Genomic DNA, 24,252 nt, shown 5'->3' with positions numbered 1-24,252 from the left:
CACTAGGTAGAGACCATAGAGAATTTCTCTGCTTTGAGGCGTGCTGCAAAGCTGCATTGAGTTTATGTCATATGGTGCGATCGGCAGTTTCGTCCATCACTATGTCTGGAGAAAATTAGAGATTCGTGAATTGTGTTATTATGATATGGTTATGTCATGAAAAGTATTTGAATCAGGAAGTTGTCCAACAAACAAGGCAATTTCAAGTGGGGCAAATCGTATTTAGCCAGCGTCACTTTTAAGAAAACGTGGGTATGTAGAACATGCTCCCTTTGTGATTAAGTTTATTCTATAGATTAGTAAATGTTCAGTTTTCAGTTTCTGCTCACTAAGTGTGTCACGGTGTTCCAACTGCGTTCATCGCTAAATGAAAGGTGCTGGTTCTGTTTTAACTATAAACTATTGCGTTTTGGGATGTTACTACATTAAACAGGTAACCTACATTGTGTTTATTAAAAGGGAGTTCTGGTGAGAGGGTTTTGGTAGTTAATGGAAATATCATATACTGTGCAGTATACGTATTTGGTATTGCTTTATTAACTGCCGTAAACCTTATCACTTTGACGTCATACGGTATGGCGTCAAATTGAAAAGGTTTACGGCAGTAGACAATATGTATGGCCCATACCTACTTCCGGGTGGCAAAAGTCTGGGTTTTCTCGATGGGACCAGCCGTTAACAAGCACTTTCATGTCATTTTAACCAATGCAGAGCGATTGAGAAATAGTGTAAAGGCATAAATGATTATTTGAGCCCAATTTTTTTTAACGTTGTTGTTTGAATGTGTGAAGTGTAAGTTTAAAAAAAAAGACGATTTTACGTGAGGTAAATTGCTTCAAAGCGAGACAGAACGCCAAAGTATTTTGTAAGTATATACAAGTATTTTGCCATTTCAACAGGTGAGTTGATTTTAAAAAACAGACGTGTTAGGAATTCAGACATAATTAACATGATCATTGAGACTGGTAGTTGACTTTTCTTTTGCTCGGATTAATGGCACAGGCATAGTCTTTTGACATGAAATTAATTGTGCATGCATAGAGCAGCCGTAATGTGTTGCTAAATAATCAAACACAACCAAACCAATCTCGTAAGTAGTCTCTACACAGAGCATAGGCTTTCCAGGGTATCAGTTAACGGTACAACAACACAACAAAAATGAAAACCAACAGGTGAATAAAACACAGTTAACTATTATTACGGAGAAAACACAAAAATGTCTAACATTGGAACTGACACGTAATTACCGCATGTAGAACATTGCTAGGAAGGCTGGGACGTCTGTGTCCACTTCTTTGGGCGCTACAGTACATACCCTACTGTAAATATTAAAATTGTGATATTGCACCTCCGCCAAAGGTGAAACTGTGTCGCTTAAGTTTAATAATCTACTGGGACCCTTTACTGATTTTTGTTCAAAACCCCAGCACAAAGTTACCATCCACCTGGCAAGAGGCAATCAGTACCGAGAAACAATTACTAAAAACTATAAAGGAACTACTTCTGGTCAAAAATTGTCGTTAGCCAATTTCATGACCTATAATAGCAGCCTGTTCGAGCAGTTCAGGTCAGTGTTAGTCAGTCACTCCTCTGTCACCCGGAAGTACACTGGGGCCTATTGTTTACAAACAAAGTGGCATTAGGTAGGTAGGGAGGAAGGTTGCTTGGTTGGATGATAGATATAGTCAATTAGTCAATCAGTCAGTCCTGTGAGGGAGAGATAGATATTCACTCCCTGAGGTCCACAATGTAACTAGCTAACTAGATAGATAGATAGATAGATATACCCATAACCATGTCAAACTACTGTATATGCAGTTACAAGGAGTAATTCCTTGGGTGTCTTTTCAGGAATAAGGAGTTCTGCCGTTGATGATCATTTTACCTCAATTAAGTCACGTTGCTGTGTTGCTCTATAAGATGAAGAAATTATTTGCCAGCTTCTCCAGCAAGATGCGAAGACCAAGTGATGCACCAGACCGTGGTGGTAAACTCACTGTTGGCTACAAGGTGAAAAAAAGGAAGATGGAACATTTCCACAAGGCTGCATGGTTGGGTGATATGACCAAACTGCGGTGTCATGCCATGTGCAGTGATGTTAATCAGGTTGACAAGTACAATAGGTGAGTGAGTGTCAAATAAGATGCGACACATATAGATAAGCCTGTCAGTATGTTGTCAGAAAATGAATGCTAGCAACATTCTCTCCTGTTTACAGAACTGCACTTCACCTAGCCTGTGCCAATGGACAAGTCGGGGTGGTGAGTTTCCTCCTAGGGAAAAAAGCCAAGATCAATCTACGTGATAACCAAAATAGGACCGCCTTGATGAAGGTGAGCCTGGACATCGTCCAGACAATTTCACACCGGCTGCATCATGATGGCCACCAATGACTGTCTATTCACTCTCGTTTTATCAGGCAGTGCAGTGTGATAATGATCTCTGTGTGAACATTCTGCTGGAGAACAATGCCGATCCTGACCTGACGGATGCAGACGGAAACACTGCTTTACATTTGGCCTCGAAAATCCCGTCAATCTCCTGTGTCATCTTGCTTGCGAAGAAGGATGCCGACCTTAATGCAAAAAATCTGGTGATTCTTTCTCACTGACCATTCTTAAGACATGTGACATTGAAATGCTGCATACTTTGTGTTTGTATGACTGTGATCTCATTTTCAAGAAAGGCCTTTCACCCTTGATAATGGCAGTCCGAGGAAACCACATGGGAGTCACTGAGTTGCTGTTGAAGAAAGGTGCTGATGTTAATATTTCAGACAAACACCAGAGGTTGGAGCAAAACGATGACACACGACTATCATTCATAATCAATCTTTTTACAGTTTGGCTTTGTTTGTGCGCGGTCTCTAAACAAACTTGCAGGACACCATTAATCATAGCTGCTGGCAATGGACAAATGGACATGGTGCAAATGCTATTATGGTTCCAAGCAGATATTACACTGAAGGACGACAGAGGACTATCAGCTGAGGACCATGCTGTGACAAATGGCCATCGGCCGTAAGTTTATCTTCTTTTTACACTTGTATGAGAGTCAAGCATGATAAAAAGTGCGACACATGAAGTCGACTTTCCTTCAGCAGCCCTCCCTCGCAACATTTCCATAGATTATACACGAATAGTGCATAGTTTTATTTTACAGTTGCGCCTTGAGATATGTGTTTAATTAGTTCTGTGACCACGCTCATAAAATCAAAACACGTATCTCAAATGGTCTTTCCACATTAAAATGAATGTTCCAGCCTCCTAAAAAGATCCCAAAAATGTTTGTAATGTCTATTAAAAAAGCAAAATAGCACTCTATAATATTTTACTTCATAAAAACATACAGTAATGACAATTAAGTAGAATGTAAATAAATTATATTGTTTTTGCCATATTTTGTTCTTCAATTCAATGGCCATTTTGCTGCTCCTTTTGGTGTGTGCTCCTTGGCCACCCGAGAGCATTATAGTGCAAACATAGGGATATAAGGAGACTGTCTCAGTTCCTGCAGTAAGCTGCACTAATATTTGTTTGTCACAGAGGATAAAGAATATATGCCTGTGTCATCCATCCATCCATTTTCTGAGCCGCTTATCCTCACTTGGGTCGCGGGAGTGCTGGAGCCTATCCCAGCTATCATTGGGCAGGAGGCGGGGTACACCCTGAACTGGTTGCCAGCCAATCGCAGTATATGTCTGTGATTATTGTTATATTATCGGTCTACGTGTTGCTCCACCATATATGTTCAAATATTTGTTGCTCAAAGGGTTATGAGACACCAATGCTATTTATTCGTCCGTCTATGGTGTTTCCCATTATGTGTTAGCATTAAGCTAGAGGCTTTAGGGCAAAGTGTTTTAGTTCTTTTAAATATGCAACATGTAATTCTATTTATTTAACATGACAGTAAACTTTATGCGCGAGTAAATATCTTAAAGCTATCACTATCTGCCAGTTTGCTGCTTGTCGTGAAGTTCTCTTCCACAATATAGTGCTAAAAGTTTTTGCTCACAAGTCAAAGGAAAAAAATCAGCCAAAACACTGTCCATCCATCCATCCATTTTGTACCACTTATCCGAGGTTGGGTTCAGCCACCTCATCGGGTCCAGCCACCTCATCTGGCTCTTCTCGATGTGGAGGAGCAGCGGCTCTACTCTGAGCACCTCCCGCATGAATGAGCTTCTCACCCTATCTCTAAGGAAGAGCCCGGACACCCTGCGGAGGAAAGTCATTTCGGCCGCTTGTATCCGGGATCTTGTTCTTTCGGTCACGACCCACAGCTCGTGACCATAGGTGAGGGTAGGAACATAGATTGACCGGTAAATTGAGAAATTCGCTTTTCGGTTTAGCTCCTTCTTTACCACAACAGACCGATACGAAGTCCGCATCACTGCAGACGCTGCACCGATCCGCCTGTCGATCTCCTGTTCCATTCTTCCTTCACTCGTGAACAAGACCCCAAGATACTTGAACTTCTCCACTTGGGGCAGGATCTCATCAGCGACCCGCAGAGGGCACACCATCCTTTTCTGACTGAGGATCATGGTTTCAGATTTGGAGGTGCTGATTCTCATTCCGGCCTGAATTGCTCCAGTGAGAGTTGGAGATCACGGCTTCATGAAGCCAACAGAACCACATCATCTGCAAAAAGCAGAGATGCAATACAGAGGCCACCAAACCGGCCACCTTCTACGCCTCGGCTGCGCCTAGAAATTCTGTCCATAAAAGTTATGAACAGAATCGGTGACAAAGGGCAGCCTTTGCGGAGTCCAACCCTCACCGGAAACGAGTCCGACTTACTGCCGGATATGCGGACCAAACTCTGACTCCGGTCGTACACTGTCCATATCGCGAAAAAGTCGTGAGTCGGGTATCTCAAGGCACAACTGTATTTTACTATTTTATTGTACAGCGGTTAACTTATTTTTACACTTGTTTGACCATTAAACAAAGCTGAAATGTTACTAAAAACTTTGCATGAGTGTACAGTTTATGAAGGTTTTATTTGTCTCTTTAAATTGATAAAATTTTGCATTATTTTCAATGGAGATATTCCTAAATTGTAACATTGGAACTTGACCAGCCTCCTGGATTGGATTGTGTTCAGCCTCAGCGGTCTCCACTGTATTTTGTCATAAAAGAACCTCTCCTCATGTGCACCACTTAAGGCCAAAAACATGGTCACAATGTCAGTGTCTTGACTTTCTTGTAGCTGTGCCCTCCTTATTACTGAGCACGCTGCCAAAAGGAACCCAGCGCCCTCCCTGTCTCCTCCAGTTGCATGTGAAGAGACTGTAAAATCAGAACAAGGCAACCCTTCCGGAGTCCTCGAAACTTGTGGAGGACCATCCACTAGCAAAGATGGTGATGGTTTTACTTAATGTGATTACTAAATGTCTTCCTTGTGTGTCATCACTTGATTGGAACTAGGGTGTGTTTGCCAACTCAGTAAAAGCTGTTTAAGCAAAGCAAATTTATTTATATAGTGCATTTCCTACACAAGGCAACTCAATGTGCTTTACATGATTAAAGCATTAGAAAATAAAGATGAATATAGAACACAGCTTAAAACATTTAAAAACAAAGAAAAAATATAAAAAAATAAAAATAAGAAACATACAGTGCAAGAAAGGTCATTTAAAAGTGGAAATGCTCTAAAATAATCATAAGCATGAGAAAAAAGATGAGTTTTAACCTGGATTTAAGAACATTGACACTTGGTGCTGACTTGACTTCTGTCGGCAATTTATCCCATTTGTGAGCAGCATAGCAGCTAAAAGCTGCTTCACCATGTTTGCTTTGGACTCTGTTTTCCATTATTTGACCTCAGTCTGTAGATGTCAGAACCCTACTGGGTTTATATTCCACTACCATTTGTTTCATATATTGAGGACCTAAACCATTTAATGATTTATAGACCAGTAGCAGAACTTTAAAGTCAATTTCAAGCTGACTGGGAGCCAGAGACTTGAGAATTGGAGTAATATGTTCTGACCTGTTCCGGTCAGAACCCGAACTGCAGCTTTCTGAATGAGTTGCAACTGTTTAATGCTCTTTTTGGGGAGTCTAGTCAGAAGACCATTACAATAATCAAGCCTACTTGAGATAAAAGCATGGATGATCTTCTCCTGGTCTGCTTCACACATGCAAGCCTTCACTCTGTATATGTTCTTCAGGTAGTAGAAGACTGTTTTAGTAATTGATTTGATATGTCTACTGAATGTCAGGTCGGAATCTATCAGCACACCAAATTGTCGGACCTGGCCTTTTTTTTGTTTTAAAGAGAGTGACTCTAGGTATGTACGAACAGCAAACCCCTTTTTCTTTGCTGCCAAAAACAATTACCTCAGTGTTGTTGTGGTTTAATTGGAGTTTTGGTTTTGGTTCATCACGTTATTTATTTGACTTCGACAGTGACACAACATAATCATCTGGAGACACTGCTAGATATAACTGTGTGTCATCTGCATAACTGTGATAGTCAACGTTATGGTTTTGAAAATTTTGACCCAAGGGAAGCATATACGGGCTGAATAGGAGTGGTCCAAGAACTGACCCTTGAGGGACTCCGTATGTCATGGCCATTCGATGAGATTGAAAACTTCCAATGGTTACGAAATACCTCCTTTCCTCCAGGTAGGATCTGAACCATTTAAGGACTGTTCTATTTAGTCCTACCCACATTTCCAACCTGTTCAGCAATATGTTATGATCTACTGTATTAAACGCCACACTGAGATCCAACAAGACAAGAACTGACACCTTTCCTGAGTCAGTGTTCAACCTTGTATAATTTAGCAATTTGATACGAGCTGATTCTGTACTGTGATGCTTCGGAAATCTGTGAAATTTGTCAAAAAGTCCCTTTGACTTCAACTAATTGCTGAGTTGATTAAAAAACACTTTCTCGACAGTCTTGGCTATGAGGGGGAGATTTTAGATGGGGTTTATAGTTTGCTAACATGGAAGCGTCCAGCGTTCTCTTTTTTAGAAGTGACTTAATGGCAGCTACTTTAGGGTTTGAGGTTTAGGAAACTCTGCTGACTTTAGTGAACAAGTAATTATTTGCTGCAAATCACTGAGCACAGGCTTCGCAATAGTTTTGAAAAGTCAGATGGTATTGAGTCAAGACAATAGTTGACAGTTACAGCTGCCGTTTTCGCTGCAATTGTTTAGTCAACTGTATTAAATTCTGGCATGTTAATAGAGTAATGCCTGGAAGGTTGTACGTGTTGTATCATATTTTCATTATGATGATTTGTGGTGATACTTGCCCTGATGGATTTTATTCTTTCACGAAAATAGCAAGCAAAGTAATTGTATTTATGCTCTGTGAAGTTATGGAGCTATCTGATAAAAGGAAGGAGGGGCCCTTCGCATCTTGATGGATGTTGGTTTCAGGCGAAGGGGGATGGATGGGAAGAAGATACTGGCGTGGTGTATGTTAGATTCCAACACTGGGAATGGCCTTCAGCCTGTCTGTGACAGGGCATTAAGGCTAGTGGAAAGGGAGTTTTGTGTTGGACTTAGCGCCAATGGGGCGTAGAGGAGTGTGGGAGATTCCAAGTGCTGCCTCATCTCAGTCGTCATTCGTTCCTCCAATTGTTTGGTTTATCTCGGTGACTCCGTCTGCTTGTCATATCGTCTTTTCTCTCATTTCTATTGTTTATATACAGCTGAAGACTTGTTCAGTGCCTTTTGTCCTTCAGCCACATCACCAAGGCCAATGTTTTCGTTTTGTGCCGCTGAATGAAGTACACAGTAAACAATGTTGACAGTCAGTAACGTAACCCCTTGTTTATTTGGAGAGAAACCTTCTGCCTTGTAAAGACCTCTGCAATACCCAGAAATACAGTCATTGTCAATGAAGCTCACCAATAGAGTCATGCACACTTTTTAAGTCACCTATTTAATTGCCTAAGCCTGCTGAAATGTTCATCTCTAGATCATACCATTGGGAAACCCTCAGCATCCAAACATTACGCTTTTGTGAAGCGATTAATTAAATCTTGTTTCAGTACCTCTGATTGCTGCTTGACAACATCCAAGGACCCTGGGTGTATAATGACAGATTTCACAGTTGGATGCTCATTAATGATCTTCATGATTTTAAGATATCAGACACCGTATTGTTGGTAAAACACTAATTCGGTGTTCTTCTCGGTACAAAAATGTTTCACATCCTTGATACTTCCATCACTGACTCCATCAAAAAATATTGGAATATGGCTACGACCGATAATCTACAAAAAGTACAGTCCCATTGGTTTAAAAATATCCAGGAGTTGCTGCTCCTAGTTTCTTTGGAAGAAGATTAACAAGCTTACCAAGAAAAATGTAAACAGAGGCGAAGCAAGCAGGGTGAGCAGCGTCACTGTATGAGAGCAGGAGTGGGAAGAACTAATAGGTTCTGGAGATGGTTGCTTAACTTTGATGAATGTATCTACAATACCATTTTCTATTCTGTGACGGTTTTGGTAAAGCCAATTATGTTAACATTTTATAGCTAAATTAGTAATCTTATGACAATTTTGAGTAGTAGTTTGACTTTATGTTGAAACGGGTCTGATTTCTGTTGTCCCTTGAGGGGTAAAATGAGCCAATGTAGACCTTATGGTTTTTGTTTTTTTTAACAGGAACCTATTCACCTATTGCTGAATGTGTTGATACTAGAGGTGGTCATGACATAAAAGAGGATCTTCAACCAAAAGAGGTAGGCCTAACAGAAGAATGCAGCCTATACAGTCAAATACATATATTTTTGAGATTCAATAGCATTTTGCCCGCATCACTAGACCGACATGAACAAATGGGGACTGCTTTTGAGCAAATGTGAAGAAGAGAGCCTCGAAAAGATCGGTTAGTCCGCTTCATTTCATTTCATCGCATGCATGATTTTGATTAACATCCTTGTTCATTTCACAGAATTGTTGGAAGAGCTTGGTTTTGGAAAGTTTGTCTGTAATGAAGGTAATTCTTACAAATGTAAAATGGCGTCCCAAGCTGAAATACACATATAGTATTGTACTGGTAGCCCCACTTACAGCCAAACCCTGTGCACATTTCATCAATAACTGCTACACCTTGCGCCTGTGTTCCTTTCTAATGATAAATCAGACACGGACAAATCTAGCAATAGCAGTAATGGAAGTCTGCCTGGATGCATAGAGGAAATTAAGCCTGAGGAATTCCCAAAATGCCCCAGTCCTTCTCTTGAAGAAGAGTTAGTAGTTGTGTCTCCAAAAGTGGCCTTTACTCTTCCGATAACAGTCAGCTCGGATGACAAAAATGTCAGCGCATGTCCTACTCCACCTGCACATCCCCATGCCTCAAATGTGATTCTTCAAGAGAGTGACGGTAAGATGCAGGCCTTACATTTGCTGTTTTGCACTTTAATATTAAGTGTACACATCATTGAAACGGGACCCAGGCACAAGGGTGTCTTTTTAATAATTGTTTTTATTCAAATGCACTTCTTCAGAATCAGATTGGGACCAAGACAGTTTGATTTCATTTTGTAATGAGACTAAAACAGAGAAACAGCAACTTCAAGAAGCAGTTACAGGAGGTAAAAACACTCACCATTTGTTAGCAGTCCAAGTTGTGTGTGCATGTTCTCTGTGTAAAGATCTTACCTCTGCTTAGGCTCCCCTGAAGTATCAATGGCAAGTGACGATAAAAGTAGTTTTCATTCTGACAAGCAGAAACAAAAGGTAACCACATTGCCAAAGAACAAGACTGTTTTGATCGCTTTGTAAGACACATACCATGCTTTAAGATCCCCTCTTGAATCTGTCAATCAAAAACATCAGCTAATGTGTGTTAAAGTACCTATACTGTACAACATTGATAAAGTTCTTATTTTAACAATACTATGTGTACTTCACAAACTCACATATGATCTGTATTGTGAACCAAATATTAATGAGATCATATTGTTGAGTTTTATCCATATTGAAAGAAGAATTGCAGATATATATTTGTTTTATATTTTTTTGTGTCTGTTTTGTTTTCCCACTCACTCCTTATAAGTAGACAGTTCTACCTGAGACCTTGGATGAGAAGCTTGGCGAAGAAGAGGAGGAGCAATCTGCCTTAAGTAATGTTGTTCAAAGTTTGAAGGAGATACTTGGGTTGTCCAAATCAGGAGGTGTTAACGGAGAAAATCAGAGTGACTCTACCTCTGCTGAGCAACAGTCCGGCAATGAAGAGGACGGACAGTCGATCGTGCTGTCCATTCATTCAGTTCATGAACCCCACCAGTGGGAGTTTGGAGCAGAAGATTCTGTGGCGGAGCCCGCTGACAATTCTCTGAAAGAGGGAAAGATAGAAGACTGTGAGTTCCCTGCTAGTGAGAACATCGTGCTTCAAATAGCAGAAGAATCACCCTCTAGTGAGGCACCATATTCCCTCAAAGCAAAGAAGGAGAGCTGCGTAGACTCTGCCCCCACAATTTGCACTGCTGGTCACAACACAAACGATGAGACCAAAGCTGGGCCTAGTCACAACCTTAACCTAGAAGAACCTGAAGTAAGGGTGCTGTTTGCTTTACTGTATTTATCTATTTGTGTGCCATCTGGAGTTTTGTAAAGTCAGCATATAGAATTTGCCCTTGAGGTTGCTTTTCAAATAAACCCTAAAGTTGGCCTAAACCTGTTTCTCTTTACTGTGATATTCTTTTGAGGTGGCCCCTGAGATTCCTAAGACAATGAAGGCTTCCTGTGACACAGGTGAAAGGGCACCAAAGGGGCTTTCAAAAGAGCTACCTGAGACCAGCTTAGCGAATGAAACTGAACTCTGTCAAAAAGTACGGAAACCTTTAACCTCTCAAAGGTAATCACTATTTTACATGTGCCTTTTTAATACGTTTTTTTCCTATCACAACAGCATATTATACTGGATGATCTTTACATTTCAAAACTTTCTTACATCGCCTCTCTTTTTGATTACCCTTTTTTGGCGGTTATGTCATTATGCCGCATCAACAACCTATTATTGAACTGTATATTCTGTGGTTTGCTGAACGTTGGGGCGGCAGGCTGGAATCACAACTTACACATCAGCTGTCCTTCAACATCAGACCTGATGGCCAGTCAGAGGAAAGCTCACAGCTTACAGTGGTTGGTGACGCATGTGGCCTCAGAGTCCTTCAGAGCAATGGTGGAATCAGCAGAGATCGCTTTGTGTTTGACAGCACTTTAAGTGATCTGTCGGAAGACGATGGAAGGTATAAATTCGCCTGATTGCTTGTGTGCCTGCGAATGCACTCTATAGGAGGTACTGTATCAATGTTTTTTTCCACGCAAACATGACTATTTCTTTAAAAGTATATTCATCTACGTTTTTATCTACATACAAACCAAGTATACCAGCTGTGTTCAACCTCTGTTCTCCCCCCCTCCAATCGATTTAGCCATGACCAATTTTCATTATGAGCACTATTTTGCTGTTTGTCTCCAAAAGGTGGCAATCAGCAGAATGGCTAAAAAGAACACGAAACACTGTCCTGGTAAGTTTAAACTGTAAGTCATCAGTTTTCACCTTATTGTTTGTCGATTTTAGTCCAAAGTTTAAAATGTTTAAATGTCATGCTCTTTTTCTTTCATCAGAACAGTGACGACAGTGAGATATCCGAAGATACTGATGGTGTCATTTCAGAGGACTCTGACGTTGCCCTCCACATTCAGAAAATGGGCACAGTCACTACAGGTATTGCTCATTGGAAAACCAAATTATGTTTTATTCATCTATTGCCTTATAAATACTTGGTTTATATTTCTCAGATTCCAGAGGTAAGAAGAAGCTGCAAGACATAATCAATGAGATCCGGTTGCTGAAACCGAAAGGCCCTCTTGGTCCTGTTGGAGAGGGGCTGAGACAACTGGAAATTGATAATCGTGTCTTGGAGCAAAGCAACATAGAGTTGCAAACTGATGTCACAAACCTCACGTAAGAACCGCTTAATTTTCTCTTCACTAACTTTACTCTGCTATGAATTAAATATGTTGAGTTTAGCCCATGTGATCAATCTTTAAAGACCCAGTAAAGTAATGTTCATGTTGTTGTTGTTTTTTAAATCATTAAATATGTTTGAAGGCAAGACCTCTATCTCACTGGCCTGTAGACTAGTTGGGAACCTAATGGCAACTCGAGTCTCCGTTGGTTGCAGTGACGTCTCCTGAAGACTAGTCTGTTGCCCAGTGAGTTGATTTCATTGGAGACCTTTTGGAGACTCCTCTTCCTGGATGGATGGAGGGATTTTATAGACGTTATAAGCGTTTTCTTCTTCATATGGGCGCGTGACGATCTTGGATTTTATAGATGTTAAGTGGTTTCCTCTCCATATGCTCACTATATAGAAAATGCTTAATGTTGTTTAATGTCACAAAACTGCAACCGCTCATTACCAAACCTTATGTAGACATCTCTATTTATGGCCCCTTCAACCTCTAAAACTATCTGAAAGGTCGCCCCAATATTATGGATTTTATGTACGCTATAAGCGTTTTCCTCTTCATATGGGCGCTCGGCTACACAGGAAGAAAACAGTAATGTCAAAAAACTGGGATCAGTCAGCACCAAAATTCATGAGGATATCTTTACTTGAGTCAACGTTAACCTCAGAAAATATCAGCACAATCGCACCAATATTTTGGATTGTATGGACGTTGAAGCGTTTTCCTCATTATAGAGGATTGTTCCAGTGTCTGTGCGCCGACGAAACCTCACCACACGTCGCCCCTGCATTTGAGAGTTCGACAGCAAAAGAAAAGAATAGTGTATTTAGGTCAATAATAAATTATTAGTGATGTAAGTATTTAGCAGAAGAAAAGAATACTTGGCTCAATAATAAATTATTAGTGTGCCACCTTAAACCAAATATTAATTTCCATCTCCGTATTTTAAAACACACACACAAACACACATTATATACAGCTGGAACCAGGCTATTTACCTACGAACAGACATACAGTAATATGCAGCTGAAACCAGATATTTACATACACTTCATAATAAGACACATATGCTTTTTTTTCCCCTCACTGTCTGACATGAAATCAGACTAAACATTCTCTGTTTTAGGCCACTTAGGATTACCAAAATAGCATAAGTGTAATGTTTTGTCTCAATTATTGACCAAGTCTGATTTAATTATGAAATCATACATGATTTTTTTTTGTCACTTTACTGGGCCTTTAACTAATTGAGTTTTATGGTGGTGGTGGTTTCCCTTTTGGGAAACTAAAAGGTGGCATTGACCTGACATATTTGCCTGACGCAGAGTTAAGCTGGAAATGGCCATTAAAAAGATTGTGTCGTATGAAACCACCAATGAGAAGGTAAGGTAAGGAAGAGCAGCATCAGTTGGGTAGTTTGTGGCAATTACATTTGTTTGTTGCGTATCACCTTCCCAGCTTGAGGAGGACCATAGACAGGCCCAAATGCTTTTGATGCAGAATCACCAAAAACTGAATGAACTAAAACAGGATGCACGAAGTCAGCTCTTCAAGCAAAAAGAGATGGAAGAGGAGTACAAAAGAAGCAAATGTAACGAGGTAATTTTCAGCTAATTTAATTGCTTAAGTAACCTGTTCTAAATTTGCCCCACAGTGATGTAAATGTGGTGGTAATTTACATAATACTGTCATGTCAAAGTCAAAAGCTAAACAGAGCTACATTGCGTCATGGGATGGACAGATTAGCGTGAGCCAACAACCTTGGCTTCTGATAAGCGGCACATATTTTAATGTTATTAGGGCAGAGGCATAGTTGTATTTGTCAATGTGTCCGCTGCATGCACCACATACACACCCACTGGGCTCCCTGTTTGTCTCCTTTAGGTGTAGCCCTCTTATCTTTCAGGAGCAACTGAGAGCAGAACTTGAGGTCTTGCGGGCCGACAGCAGCATCAAACAGACAGACCTTGCAGAGGAGAACGAGGCCCTCAAGGACCAAGTAGAAGATCTTCGCCAAGATCTCAAACTCACCTGTGACAACGAGAACCAAAATGCCTTGGATTGGAACAATACGATTACCTCATTAAAGTATGAGCTACAATTAGCAAATGCCAGCCTGGAGACTGAGCAACAGGCTCAGGACAACTTGGTAGCGGAGGTTCAGGCCATCCACTCCCGCTTGGCTGAGGCCGAACGAGCTCGATCAGACATGGAGAAAGCTCTGCTCCAAGAGAAGGAGGAACATCAGCTACTTAAAAGTCAGTATTTACATCTGGCCTCTTGTGGTGGCTCAACTCGTTTCTAAGTTTGTTCTTTTTCAGGCGAAGTACCCTGTCATCGTGAAGCGGTCAACAGACTGTCCCAGAAGTTGTCCAAAGTGAAGGCACACGCAAACACCATGGAGAGCGATGTACATCGATATGAGGTCCAAATGGTTGAGAAGACCATGCAGCTGAACATCGTGCAGCGTGAGAGTGAGCAGACAGCGGTGCGTGGTAAAGAGCTGGAAGCTGCTCTGCAGGGCGAAAAGGAGCTGGTTGCTCAGGCTGCAACACGACAAGAAGCCACTCAGGAGCTTCTAAACCAAGCCCAGAGCGAATGCACGTTGCTACGGAAACGTCTGGAGGAGGCCCAAACCAAAGCTGTTGCGAATGAGAATGCTTTGACAGATGCCAAAAAGAGTTTCAATGACACTTTGTTCAAGCTTCGCTCCGACTGTGAGGAAAGAGTGCAAAAAGCACACGGAGCACATAAGGAGCTCTCCTGTAAGGCAACTGAACTTGAAACTTTTGTTCGAAAATTAGAACAGGAGAAAACAGAGAACCAGGTAAGATCAGGGCTGGAGGAGCACCTTACTTTGAGCATTTGTCCGCATCCAAACTTACTTACTTTTTGTGTATACTGTATTCCCAATTACAGTATTTTTTTCCTTGTCTGGATTTTGTTTGGGGGTGCAGATTAGTCTGAGGCAGCTAAAGCAGGACTTAGATGACTCATTAAAGAAGCTATCAAAGTGTGAAGCTTCTTTGGAATTCAGCACACGGTATCGCAGCGATTTGGAAGAAGACAAGACTCGGCTCCTCCAAGACATTGACAAGCTCAAAGGAAAGGTAAAAGGAGAGTAGAGGGGCAGCATAGTGCATTTGGGATGTGTTATTGTAGTCACATCACATGCCAAAAATCACTTTCATGTTTCCTGCAACCAACTAATTGAAGAGGTAAAAGGCAAAGTGTAACTACTTCCTCTGGAGAGATACTGGTATTGTGCTTGCCAGCTTTTCAGAAACAATTTTATTTTTTTTAAACAAAGTGCAGTTGTGCTTAAACTTATGTCATGTATACTAATGCATCTTCATACAAACATAGCGAAAATAATGCATGACCACATTTTAATTGGACTGAGATGTTGATGTCAGGAAACTGCTAAGCGCAAGCACCTGCAAGCAGGGCCAGAAAAAAACAAGGTCCCGTCCTCTGTGTCCAGCAAAGCTTTAATAAAGAGTTTTTTCAGTGTCAAACATTTAATTTTCTTCCAAGACAAAAAAAAAAGTCTTTTGAAGACGACAAATTGTCCAACAGGAGAAAGAAGCAGGAGAGCTTTTATCTCAGAATAATTTATTATTGAAAATTGAGCACAAATTCATTTGAGCATCTCCCGGGAGAGAATGGAGTACATTGGGCAACTATGGACTTAGATTCATTTTGGACAATTCCCTTTTCTCTGAATGGTCAGTCCTGGAAGGGGATGATGTCATGATAATGACCATCCATGACTGGATTTGTTGTTTACTGGTGTATCAATTAGTCTAGCTGTGTTTATAAGATTTTAATTGTGTCCAGCGACTTATCCAGCCCCTGTATTTGGCTGTGTTGGGTTCTGTGCTTTCAGGCTATCACACCCGCACGTGCATATAAGGTTTTAATGAAAGACCTGCGAGTCCTGTGTCTATATGGGACTTTAGTGCTGTACTTGAGTTCCAACCCACATGTGCTGATAAGGTTGCAATTACGTCCAGAAGCTTCCTAAACACCTGGTCCTTGTCTCTCTCTCTGTGACCCAATTTGATGTAGTAGTCCCTCACTCGTCAACCTTGAGACTAAACTTCCAAGTTTGATAATACTGGAATCCAGGTCCAGAAAGTAGAAATAATTCTTAAGGTAAAAATGTAAGTTCAAACAGTGATATAAGGTACAAATCTAAGGATTAACACAATATCAAACGTGTATATTAAACTCAAAAGTTTAATACAAGGAATGAAAAAAAGCAACACTGCAGTCTTTTGCTAATGAGGTGACCCTGCTCTGTTATTTATGTAGCTGCAGGAAAGAGAAGCCCACCGCATCCAAGCTGAGAAACAAATGAAGGACCGAGAAAGTCTTTTAGATGAAAGAGAAAAAGAACTGAGCTTTGCTGCGCGAAAGCAGAAGGACGCTCAGGCTGCTGTGGCCGCCTCCAATGATATTGCCCAACAGCTTGAGGAGGCTGTGCAAAGGTAAAACCACATCAACAACACAGCAGTTTTCACTTTCCAAGCAACTGATTTATTTTGTTTTTTGATTTGTTTTACCCATTAATGACATATTCCACATGAGGCTGGAGCTTGACAATATCAGGCTGGAGGCTTCTGCAAAGCAACATTCTAACAAATTTGATGCGCTTCAGAAGGCGGCTCAGGAGGAGGCAAGGGTGAGTGCTGCATACCTGGTTTGTCTTCTCACTCCATCAGCCACAACAGGATGTCTCTTCCTCCTTAATTCGTGGTTAAAGATGAAACTCTCCTCGACCTGTGTCCTGGAACCCTTTCCCTCAGCCCTGGTAAAAACTCAGGACGTGCAGAGATAGACCATTATTGGTACTTCCGCTTTGACCTTTTTGCTCCGGATGAGAAAAGTGCCGTTTTCCATGGAGCCCTTTTATTGTTGTTGTTATTATTCATCAATATTTAAACAATGGGAAAAAATTATATAATTATCGGATTGTAGCATACTAAATAATAAATGCCTTATCTGCTGTTATGACTGTGACGCTGCATTTTTGAGAGGTCTTTGTGTAAACCAGGCTGTTGAGGTCACGGGTTGGTATTATTTCTTTGGACGTTGATGCAGTTATGAAGTTAATACTTGGGGGATGGGGACTTGACAGACAAAAAAACATTTTACAAGATTTTTTGGTATGAGGAGAAACAAATCCCAAAACAACACTAAAATATCACCTCTGTATTTTTAAAAAAAATTCTATAGATGAGAGTACAATTGGAGGACTTGGTGACAAATCTTCAAAGCAGGAAGATTACATTAGAGGACCAACTCAACAAAGAGGTAAGTGCTATAATGTAATGTGTAAGTAATGTTTTTACCTTCTTTTTGAATGTGAAAAGGGACAAATACAACATAACCTATTCTTTTATAACTGTTTTTGTATCAGCCATAAAATGGGGCAGGGAATCTATAATTTGCTTAATGCTTTTGAAGCAAATGTCCTGTTCTTATGGTCTTCTTTTTAGGTGCAAAAGCATAGCGCGTTATCTAACAGCACCCAGGACACTCAGCTCATGTGGGAGGAGGAGCTGAAGAGCCGCTCGAAGTTAGGACTGCGTTTAGCAGAGGTCGAAAAGGAAAAAAATGACATGAACACCCAGGTGGTCATAAAATTGCTTTGGTGTCATATATATGTAGCATACAGGAGATGGATTAATTGTTAGATAGGTAGCAAAGTTTAACAAGTTCTACTTCAGGTGGAAACAGAGAAGAAGAAATCAGAGCAAATAGCAGAGCAAAAAAGGGCCGCTGACTCTCGTCTGGAACAAGAGATGAAGAGAAACTCGGCGCTTCAAAAGGAAATGTACAGGTGATTACAAAAGCTCTGTCTCATGCAGTACATATTTGTCACGCTTCTGGTAGACACTTACCATTTTGACACACAAAATTCCATGGAGAACGCTAAACTATTTGTTATTAGCTTAATGTGTATCCCATCAAGATGTAGTTTTATAGTGCTTCAAAGCTTTATTTGTTCATAAAAGGACACTAAGGCTGACATCCAGACAAAATTAAACAAGCAAAACTATGTTGGTCATTTGCATAGTCACATCACTTCCTGTCTGATCCTCAGTGAGCTGACTGCTTTCAGGCTTAGCCTAGCATTTGGCACCTCCACAACAATATGCGAGAATTCATTCTTCGCTGTGAGAAACGCGTTTTCAAACCAAAACACAGGGTGCTGCCCGTGCAACTCAGGCGCATTTTTTGAGCAGTAAAATGTGCCCCCCTGCACCGACCGAATGTCTCCCCCAACTCCATCGAACATGCTCTGGCCCCGACAATTTTTTTTGGCTTGAGCACCTGCCCCCGAAAATGTCTGTGCACGTGCCTGTCTACGTCGATCCATCCATTTCATTCACCGCTTATCCTCACGAGGGTCGTGGGTTTGCTGGAGTATCCCAGCTAAGTGTGGGCGGGAGACAGGGTACACACTGAACTAGTCGCCAGCCAATCGCAGGGCACATATAAACAAACAATCATTTGCACCTGCGGACAATTTAGAGTCTTCAATCAACCTGCCGTGCATGTTTTTGGGATGTGGGAGGAAACCGGAGTACCCGGAGAAAACCCATGCAGGCACGGGGAGAACATGCAAAACCAACAGAGGCGAGGCCGGATTTGAACCCAGGTCCTTAGAACTGTGAGGCAGATGTGCTAACCAGTCGTCCACCGTACCGCTGTCTACATCCATGAATCTAAATTTAAGATCGTCTTTTTAATATTGTTCCCAATGTCGGAATTTCAGCATCAGTTTTGTTTGTAAATTACTCGAAACATTGTTGGGTTTTATGGTATGTATTTCTCAGTGTAGGAATACCTTAAGAAGGGTATCTCTATTCACTGATTCTGATTGTGTTAACAGGTTACAAACTCTACTTAAAACTGCTAAGAGGAAACTACAGGATCAGCAAATGAGTGGAGCAGACAGAGAAAAAGTTTGTCCCTCTATTATAGCACTTTCAATTAAAAACATGTTCTAAAAATATGTGTAGAGGTGGTGGCATAGCTCTGAATGATGATCTGCTTAACATTTAGTGATGTTTTCATTTGTTCAGTTAAATCACCGGATTAACGACCTTCAGGCGGAGCTGGAGAGAGAGGTGTCTTCCCGCAGCCAGTTGGAGAGGACTAAGAGGCAGCTGGAGGACGAGGTGCTGAGTCTGAGACGGAGTCAAGGACCTTCTTTTGATGGAGGCTGCTTGGCTTCAGCAGCCAACACAATGGGCATCCAATACAGATGCCACTGCTCAAAAGCCCTCAGTCCTATGAGTGAAGGACACACCTGCAGTGTGGAGGACTACCTGGCCAAGGTTTGCGGTGGAACCGGGAGGGGGGAATGTAAACGGTGAAGTACACCACCATTCAAAGGTTTGGAAATGGTTTCTCAATAATAGTATCAGAAAGTATGTCCAAACTTTTGACTGGTAGTTTATACAGGTGCAGATCCCCATGAATTAGAATATTCAGTAGAGCTTGTACTTCAGGATTGCGATTCAAAAAGTGAAACTCATAAATTATACAGATTAATTCAACACAAGAAAATATTTTTCGGAAGGCCAATTCCGACCTCGTTTCCATTTTAAAATATTTTTGACTGTTTCTTATGTAACATTCTAATTTCTTGGGAATGGTAAAATGTGGATTTTTGGTAGCTGTAAACTAAAATCCCTCCATCCATTTTCTACCGCTTATCCGAGGTCGGGTCGCGGGGGCAGTAGCTTTAGCAGGGGCGCCCAGACTTCCCTCTCCCCAGCCACTTCATCCAGCTCTTTCGGGGGAATCCCTAGGCGTTCTCACGCCAGCCGAAGGATGTAGTCTCTCCAGCGTGTCCTGGGTCGTCCCCGGGGTCTCCTCCCGGTGGGATGTGCCCGGAACACTTCACCAGGGAGGCATCCGAATCAGATTCCCCAGCCACCTCATCTAGCTCCTCTCGATGTGGAGGAGCAGCGGCTCTACTCTGGGATCCTCCCGGATGACCGAGCTTCTCACCCTATCTCTAAGGGAGAGCCCGGACACCCTACGGAGGAAACCCATTTCGGCCCCTTGTATCCGGGATCTCGTTCATAAGGTCACGACGACGAGTCCCATAGGCCAAAAAGGCCCATAGGCCAAAAAGGCCCGATAGGACTCCTTCTTCAGCTTGACGGCATCCCTCACCCAACGGGTTCGGGGATTGCCGCCACGACAGGCACCGACCACCTTACGGCCACAGCTCCGGTCGGCCGCCTCAGCAATGGAGGCGCCGAACATGGTCCACTCTGACTTGATGTCCCCCGCCTCCCCCGGAACATGAGCAAAGTTCTGTCAGAGGTGGAAGTTGAAGCTCCTTCTGACAGGGGATTCCGCCAGACGTTCCCAGCAGACCCTCACAATACGTTTGGGCCTGCCACGTCGGACCGGCATCTTCCCCCACTATTGGAGCCAAGTCACCACCAGGTGGTGATCAGTTGACAGCTCCGCCCCTCTCTTCACCCGAGTGTCCAAGACATAGGGCCGCAAGTCCGATGACACAACCACGAAGTCATTTATCGAACTGCAACCTAGGGTGTCCTGGTGCCAAGTACACGTGTGGACACCCTTATGCTTGAACATGGTGTTCGTTATGGACAATCCGTGATGAGCACAGAAGTCCAATAACAGAACACCGCTCGGGTTCTGATCGGGGGGGCCTTTCCTCCCAATCACGCCCTTCCAGGTCTCACAGTAATTGCCCACGTGAGCATTGAAGTCCCCCAGCAGAACGATGGAGTACCCAGCGGGAGCGCTCTCCAGCACCCCCTCCAAGGACTCCAAAAAGGGTGGGTACTCTGAACTGCTGTTTGGTGCATAGGCACAAACAACAGTCAGGGCCGTCGCCCCACCCTCTCATCCACCGGGGTGAACCCCAACGTACAGGCGCCGAGCCAGGGAGCAATAAGTATACCCACACCTGCTCGGCGCCTCTCACCGTGGGCAACTCTAGAGTGGAAGTCCAACCCCTCTCGAGAGGACTGGTACCAGAGCTCAAGCTACGTGTGGAGGCGAGTCTGACCTTATCTAGTCGGAACTTCTCAACCTCACACACCAGCTCGGGCTCCTTCCCTCCCAGAGAGGTGACATTCCACGTCCCGAGAGCCAGCTTCTGTAGCCGGGGATCGGATCGCCAAGGTCCCCGCCTTCGCCCACCGCCCAGCTCGCACTGCACCCGACCCCTATGGCTCCTCCCACAGGTGGTGACCCCATGGGAAGTAAAATCATGAATAAATAAATCATGAAAATAGTTTATGTACTGAATACTGAAAGTGTTTTAATTGAACAGCAGAAATACATAGAAGTGACTCAACTTTTCCCTGAATATTTAAAATTCATTGAGATGCACCTTTAGTTTGTCATTTTATATATTTCTTTTTGTCTAATCTTTAATCCAACCCTTTAGCTCTAACATTAGTGAAATTACAAACCAGTGTTCTTTTTCATACAGGGGAAACAAAGTAAACTGATGTACTGACTCCAGTGCACTTTATAAAAGCTAGTGTCTCTCTTATTGGAAATGTCAATGATTTGTGTTTTTGTATAAAGTAACATCTGAACTTTTAAGTTTATTTTCCAGCAGAAAAAGCAACATTGTTTACAATGGCAGTGTATAGTATTATGTAGTGCAGCAACGAGTACCAGACTTACTGGGGTATGCCTTTAAAGTAATATGTACTAATACATTACAATATTGAGGAATTGTAAATTCACTCATGATGGTTTGTGGTTCACTCACCTGACTTAGGTGCAGCCACCGTGGGTTTAGTTCCCATGAGTGACGGTGCAAATGTGAGTGTGAATGGTTTGTCACTATACAGTATATTCTTCGCAGAGGATAAAGGAAATGTGCCAGTGAGTATTGTTATATTGTTTGTCTGCATGTGTTGCTCCTCACTTTGTGTTTAAATACCTATTTCTTAACGGGTTATAACAACACAGATGCTATGCGTTAGCCTGTCAATGGTGTTTCCCAATATGGGTTAGAATGAAGCTAGTGGACTTAAAAGCAGTTCTGTGAATGTCATAAATGCACGTGTATTTTTCTTTGTTTAGTTTGACTGTAAACTTCAACTGGGAGTGGCAAACAGATTGAAGCCTCTTTTTCTGAATAATTTACTATCTGCCAAACTGCTGCTTGTTGTGAACTGAGTTGAGTTCACTATATAGCGCTCATAGCATAAGGTTTTGCTTGCAAATCAAAGCAACAAAAAAGAAATCAGCTGAATGATGGCTATGATCTCGAAAAACAAAATAGTACATGTTCTATATTATAGTATGAACTCTTGGTCACTCATTAGATGGAAGATCAACTCCAAAATCACTTGTACTTTTAATTTTCTCTGGCTTTTTCTGGTTCTTTCTATTCTGTGGCCATTAAAGATTCTGTTCTGTTGTATCTCTGTAGATGCGGCAGGACCTGGACGTAGCCATGTCAAGAGAATTAGCCAATCGTGAGTACACTGAAGCACGGCACTACTGATGACGATAATTATGGTGATACATTTGACCCTTAGGCACCTTACAAAACACTCAAGAACTGTCTTACAAAAAAAATGAAAGTGGTCAGATGCTGCAGTAGAATGGTCTATAACCAGAGTACGCCCTCCATCCCCAGCCTCTGTCAAACTGGACACGTCTTGGGGGCGTGTGTCACCTGTGAGTCGGGCAAGGCAGCAGTACGTGAATATACTGAAGAAGAACCATGAGGTGTAACCAGTTTGAAGCATGACATCACAGTGGAAGGTTTGAAGAGAAGGTTTGGTATAATGGCCATCTGAACCCAACTTGGACTGACTGCTCCTGGCTGAAATTTGGTCACGGTAGTAATAGTAGTAGTTGACTACATGTATTAGTATGAAATCTACACCTCTGCTAAACATATGATAAGTAGTTCCAGGTTTTACACAAAATATACAAAAAAAATGTTTTCACAGTGTTTAGTACTTGCAAGTTTCCTTTCTGATCTAAATTCTCAGTGGGTGAAATGTATATTCATTCCAAAAGGTACTCCTTTTTGTAGTGTATTGCTCCTCTCCTGAATGTTTTGTTGTCATATTTTTTTTCAGTCATGAAGTCGCTTTACACTTTAACAAATGTATTACAAATGCAAATGAATAGACTAGTTTGTGGAAATGATTACTGTGCCTTGCACGAAATGGACGTGACAGTGGTTGTCTTCCATGTACTAATGTTTCGCTGAGTCTGTGTATTCTTTTGTTTGTTGTTTTATTTGTTTTCTAGGGGTTCATTTAACAGCACTTATTCCATCAACAGCGTACCTGACTTACACAAATGTAATGTGATTAAAAACTAATAAACTACTGAGGATACAGAACTAATCTAATTAACATACACTACTCACAGTTAGGGATACAATATGCAGCTTTCGAGTGAACCTAAAGATACACTGTAACCTTTTCAGGTGAACTTTATTTGACCTTATCTAAAGTTCTGAATGCATTGCACATGTCCTCACTGTTTTTGCACAACTTGCTGCTCTTTGACAAGGAGCTCAACGGTAGGGTCCAAAATGCTCAGCAGCAAGAGACAGTTGAATCACCTGTTGTATATTTTGCTGTTCAGGTCGTCTTAGAGAACAGTTGGACAAAAAGGTACTGGAAAAATGAAGTCTTGACATCTTTAAAGGTCAAATTAAATTCACCTGCAAAGGTTGCATTTTAGGTTGATCTTCAATGTCTCCGAAGCCAAATATATCAAACTTCTTATCAGTAGTGTACGGTATCTCATCAACTATCTCAAAAATGTAAATCAAATATTCTTCCAACGCTGTTGTGGAAGTATAGTATAGTCAATGGCAGGATTAAAAAAAATTATAATTACTCCAGCATTCATCACATTCGTGAATTGGCGGAAGGATTCCCAGCAGAAGGCACTGAGACGACGAAGCCGCTACATCACAATGACGCCCCATTTCTTGGGAGCCAGCCCGTTGCCTCGTCGCCATTCTCCCCTTGCTCCACAGCAGGTGAGCAACATGAGACTTAAGTGCGTTCGAACCGTGTACGTTGTTACGAGGCCCAAACCCTTCATGTAGGTTCACCATAATATTAACGATACAATTAATGGCCTAAGTGTAAGAAGTGAATGGATAACACTATCTACCGTGCCCCTTGTGGGGAGAAAGAAAACCATTGACGTTCGAAACGACGTCATTTGGCAGAGAGAACTAATAATTTATATGTATAGACGCGTGTGACAATAAAGCCGTCGAAACC

The 24,252-nt window shown here is 41.8% G+C and overlaps 1 protein-coding gene across 1 annotated transcript; it reads left to right on the top strand.

The window, feature by feature from the left end:
• Positions 1-647: 647 nt before the first annotated feature.
• LOC133403230 (ankyrin repeat domain-containing protein 26-like) lies at positions 648-23,351 on the top strand. Its single transcript, XM_061677941.1, has 33 exons — positions 648-865; positions 1,852-2,123; positions 2,219-2,333; positions 2,420-2,593; positions 2,683-2,789; positions 2,883-3,020; positions 5,218-5,369; positions 8,642-8,718; positions 8,801-8,864; positions 8,931-8,975; positions 9,123-9,362; positions 9,487-9,573; positions 9,651-9,718; positions 10,041-10,535; positions 10,690-10,838; positions 11,044-11,232; positions 11,469-11,514; positions 11,615-11,714; positions 11,789-11,954; positions 13,288-13,345; positions 13,421-13,561; positions 13,869-14,220; positions 14,284-14,789; positions 14,920-15,072; positions 16,280-16,455; positions 16,556-16,649; positions 17,204-17,281; positions 17,467-17,601; positions 17,698-17,810; positions 18,867-18,939; positions 19,060-19,314; positions 22,422-22,467; positions 22,632-23,351. The coding sequence occupies exons 2-33, from the start codon at positions 1,873-1,875 to the stop codon at positions 22,727-22,729; spliced, it is 4,941 nt and encodes a 1,646-aa protein (XP_061533925.1). The 5' UTR covers positions 648-865; positions 1,852-1,872; the 3' UTR covers positions 22,730-23,351.
• The last annotated feature ends 901 nt before the right edge of the window (positions 23,352-24,252 follow it).

This window comes from Phycodurus eques, chromosome 5 (assembly GCF_024500275.1).
Source record: "Phycodurus eques isolate BA_2022a chromosome 5, UOR_Pequ_1.1, whole genome shotgun sequence".
Lineage (NCBI taxonomy): Eukaryota > Metazoa > Chordata > Actinopteri > Syngnathiformes > Syngnathidae > Phycodurus > Phycodurus eques.
Note: the sequence above shows the minus strand (reverse complement) of the source record. Positions and strands in the feature narration are given on the sequence as shown.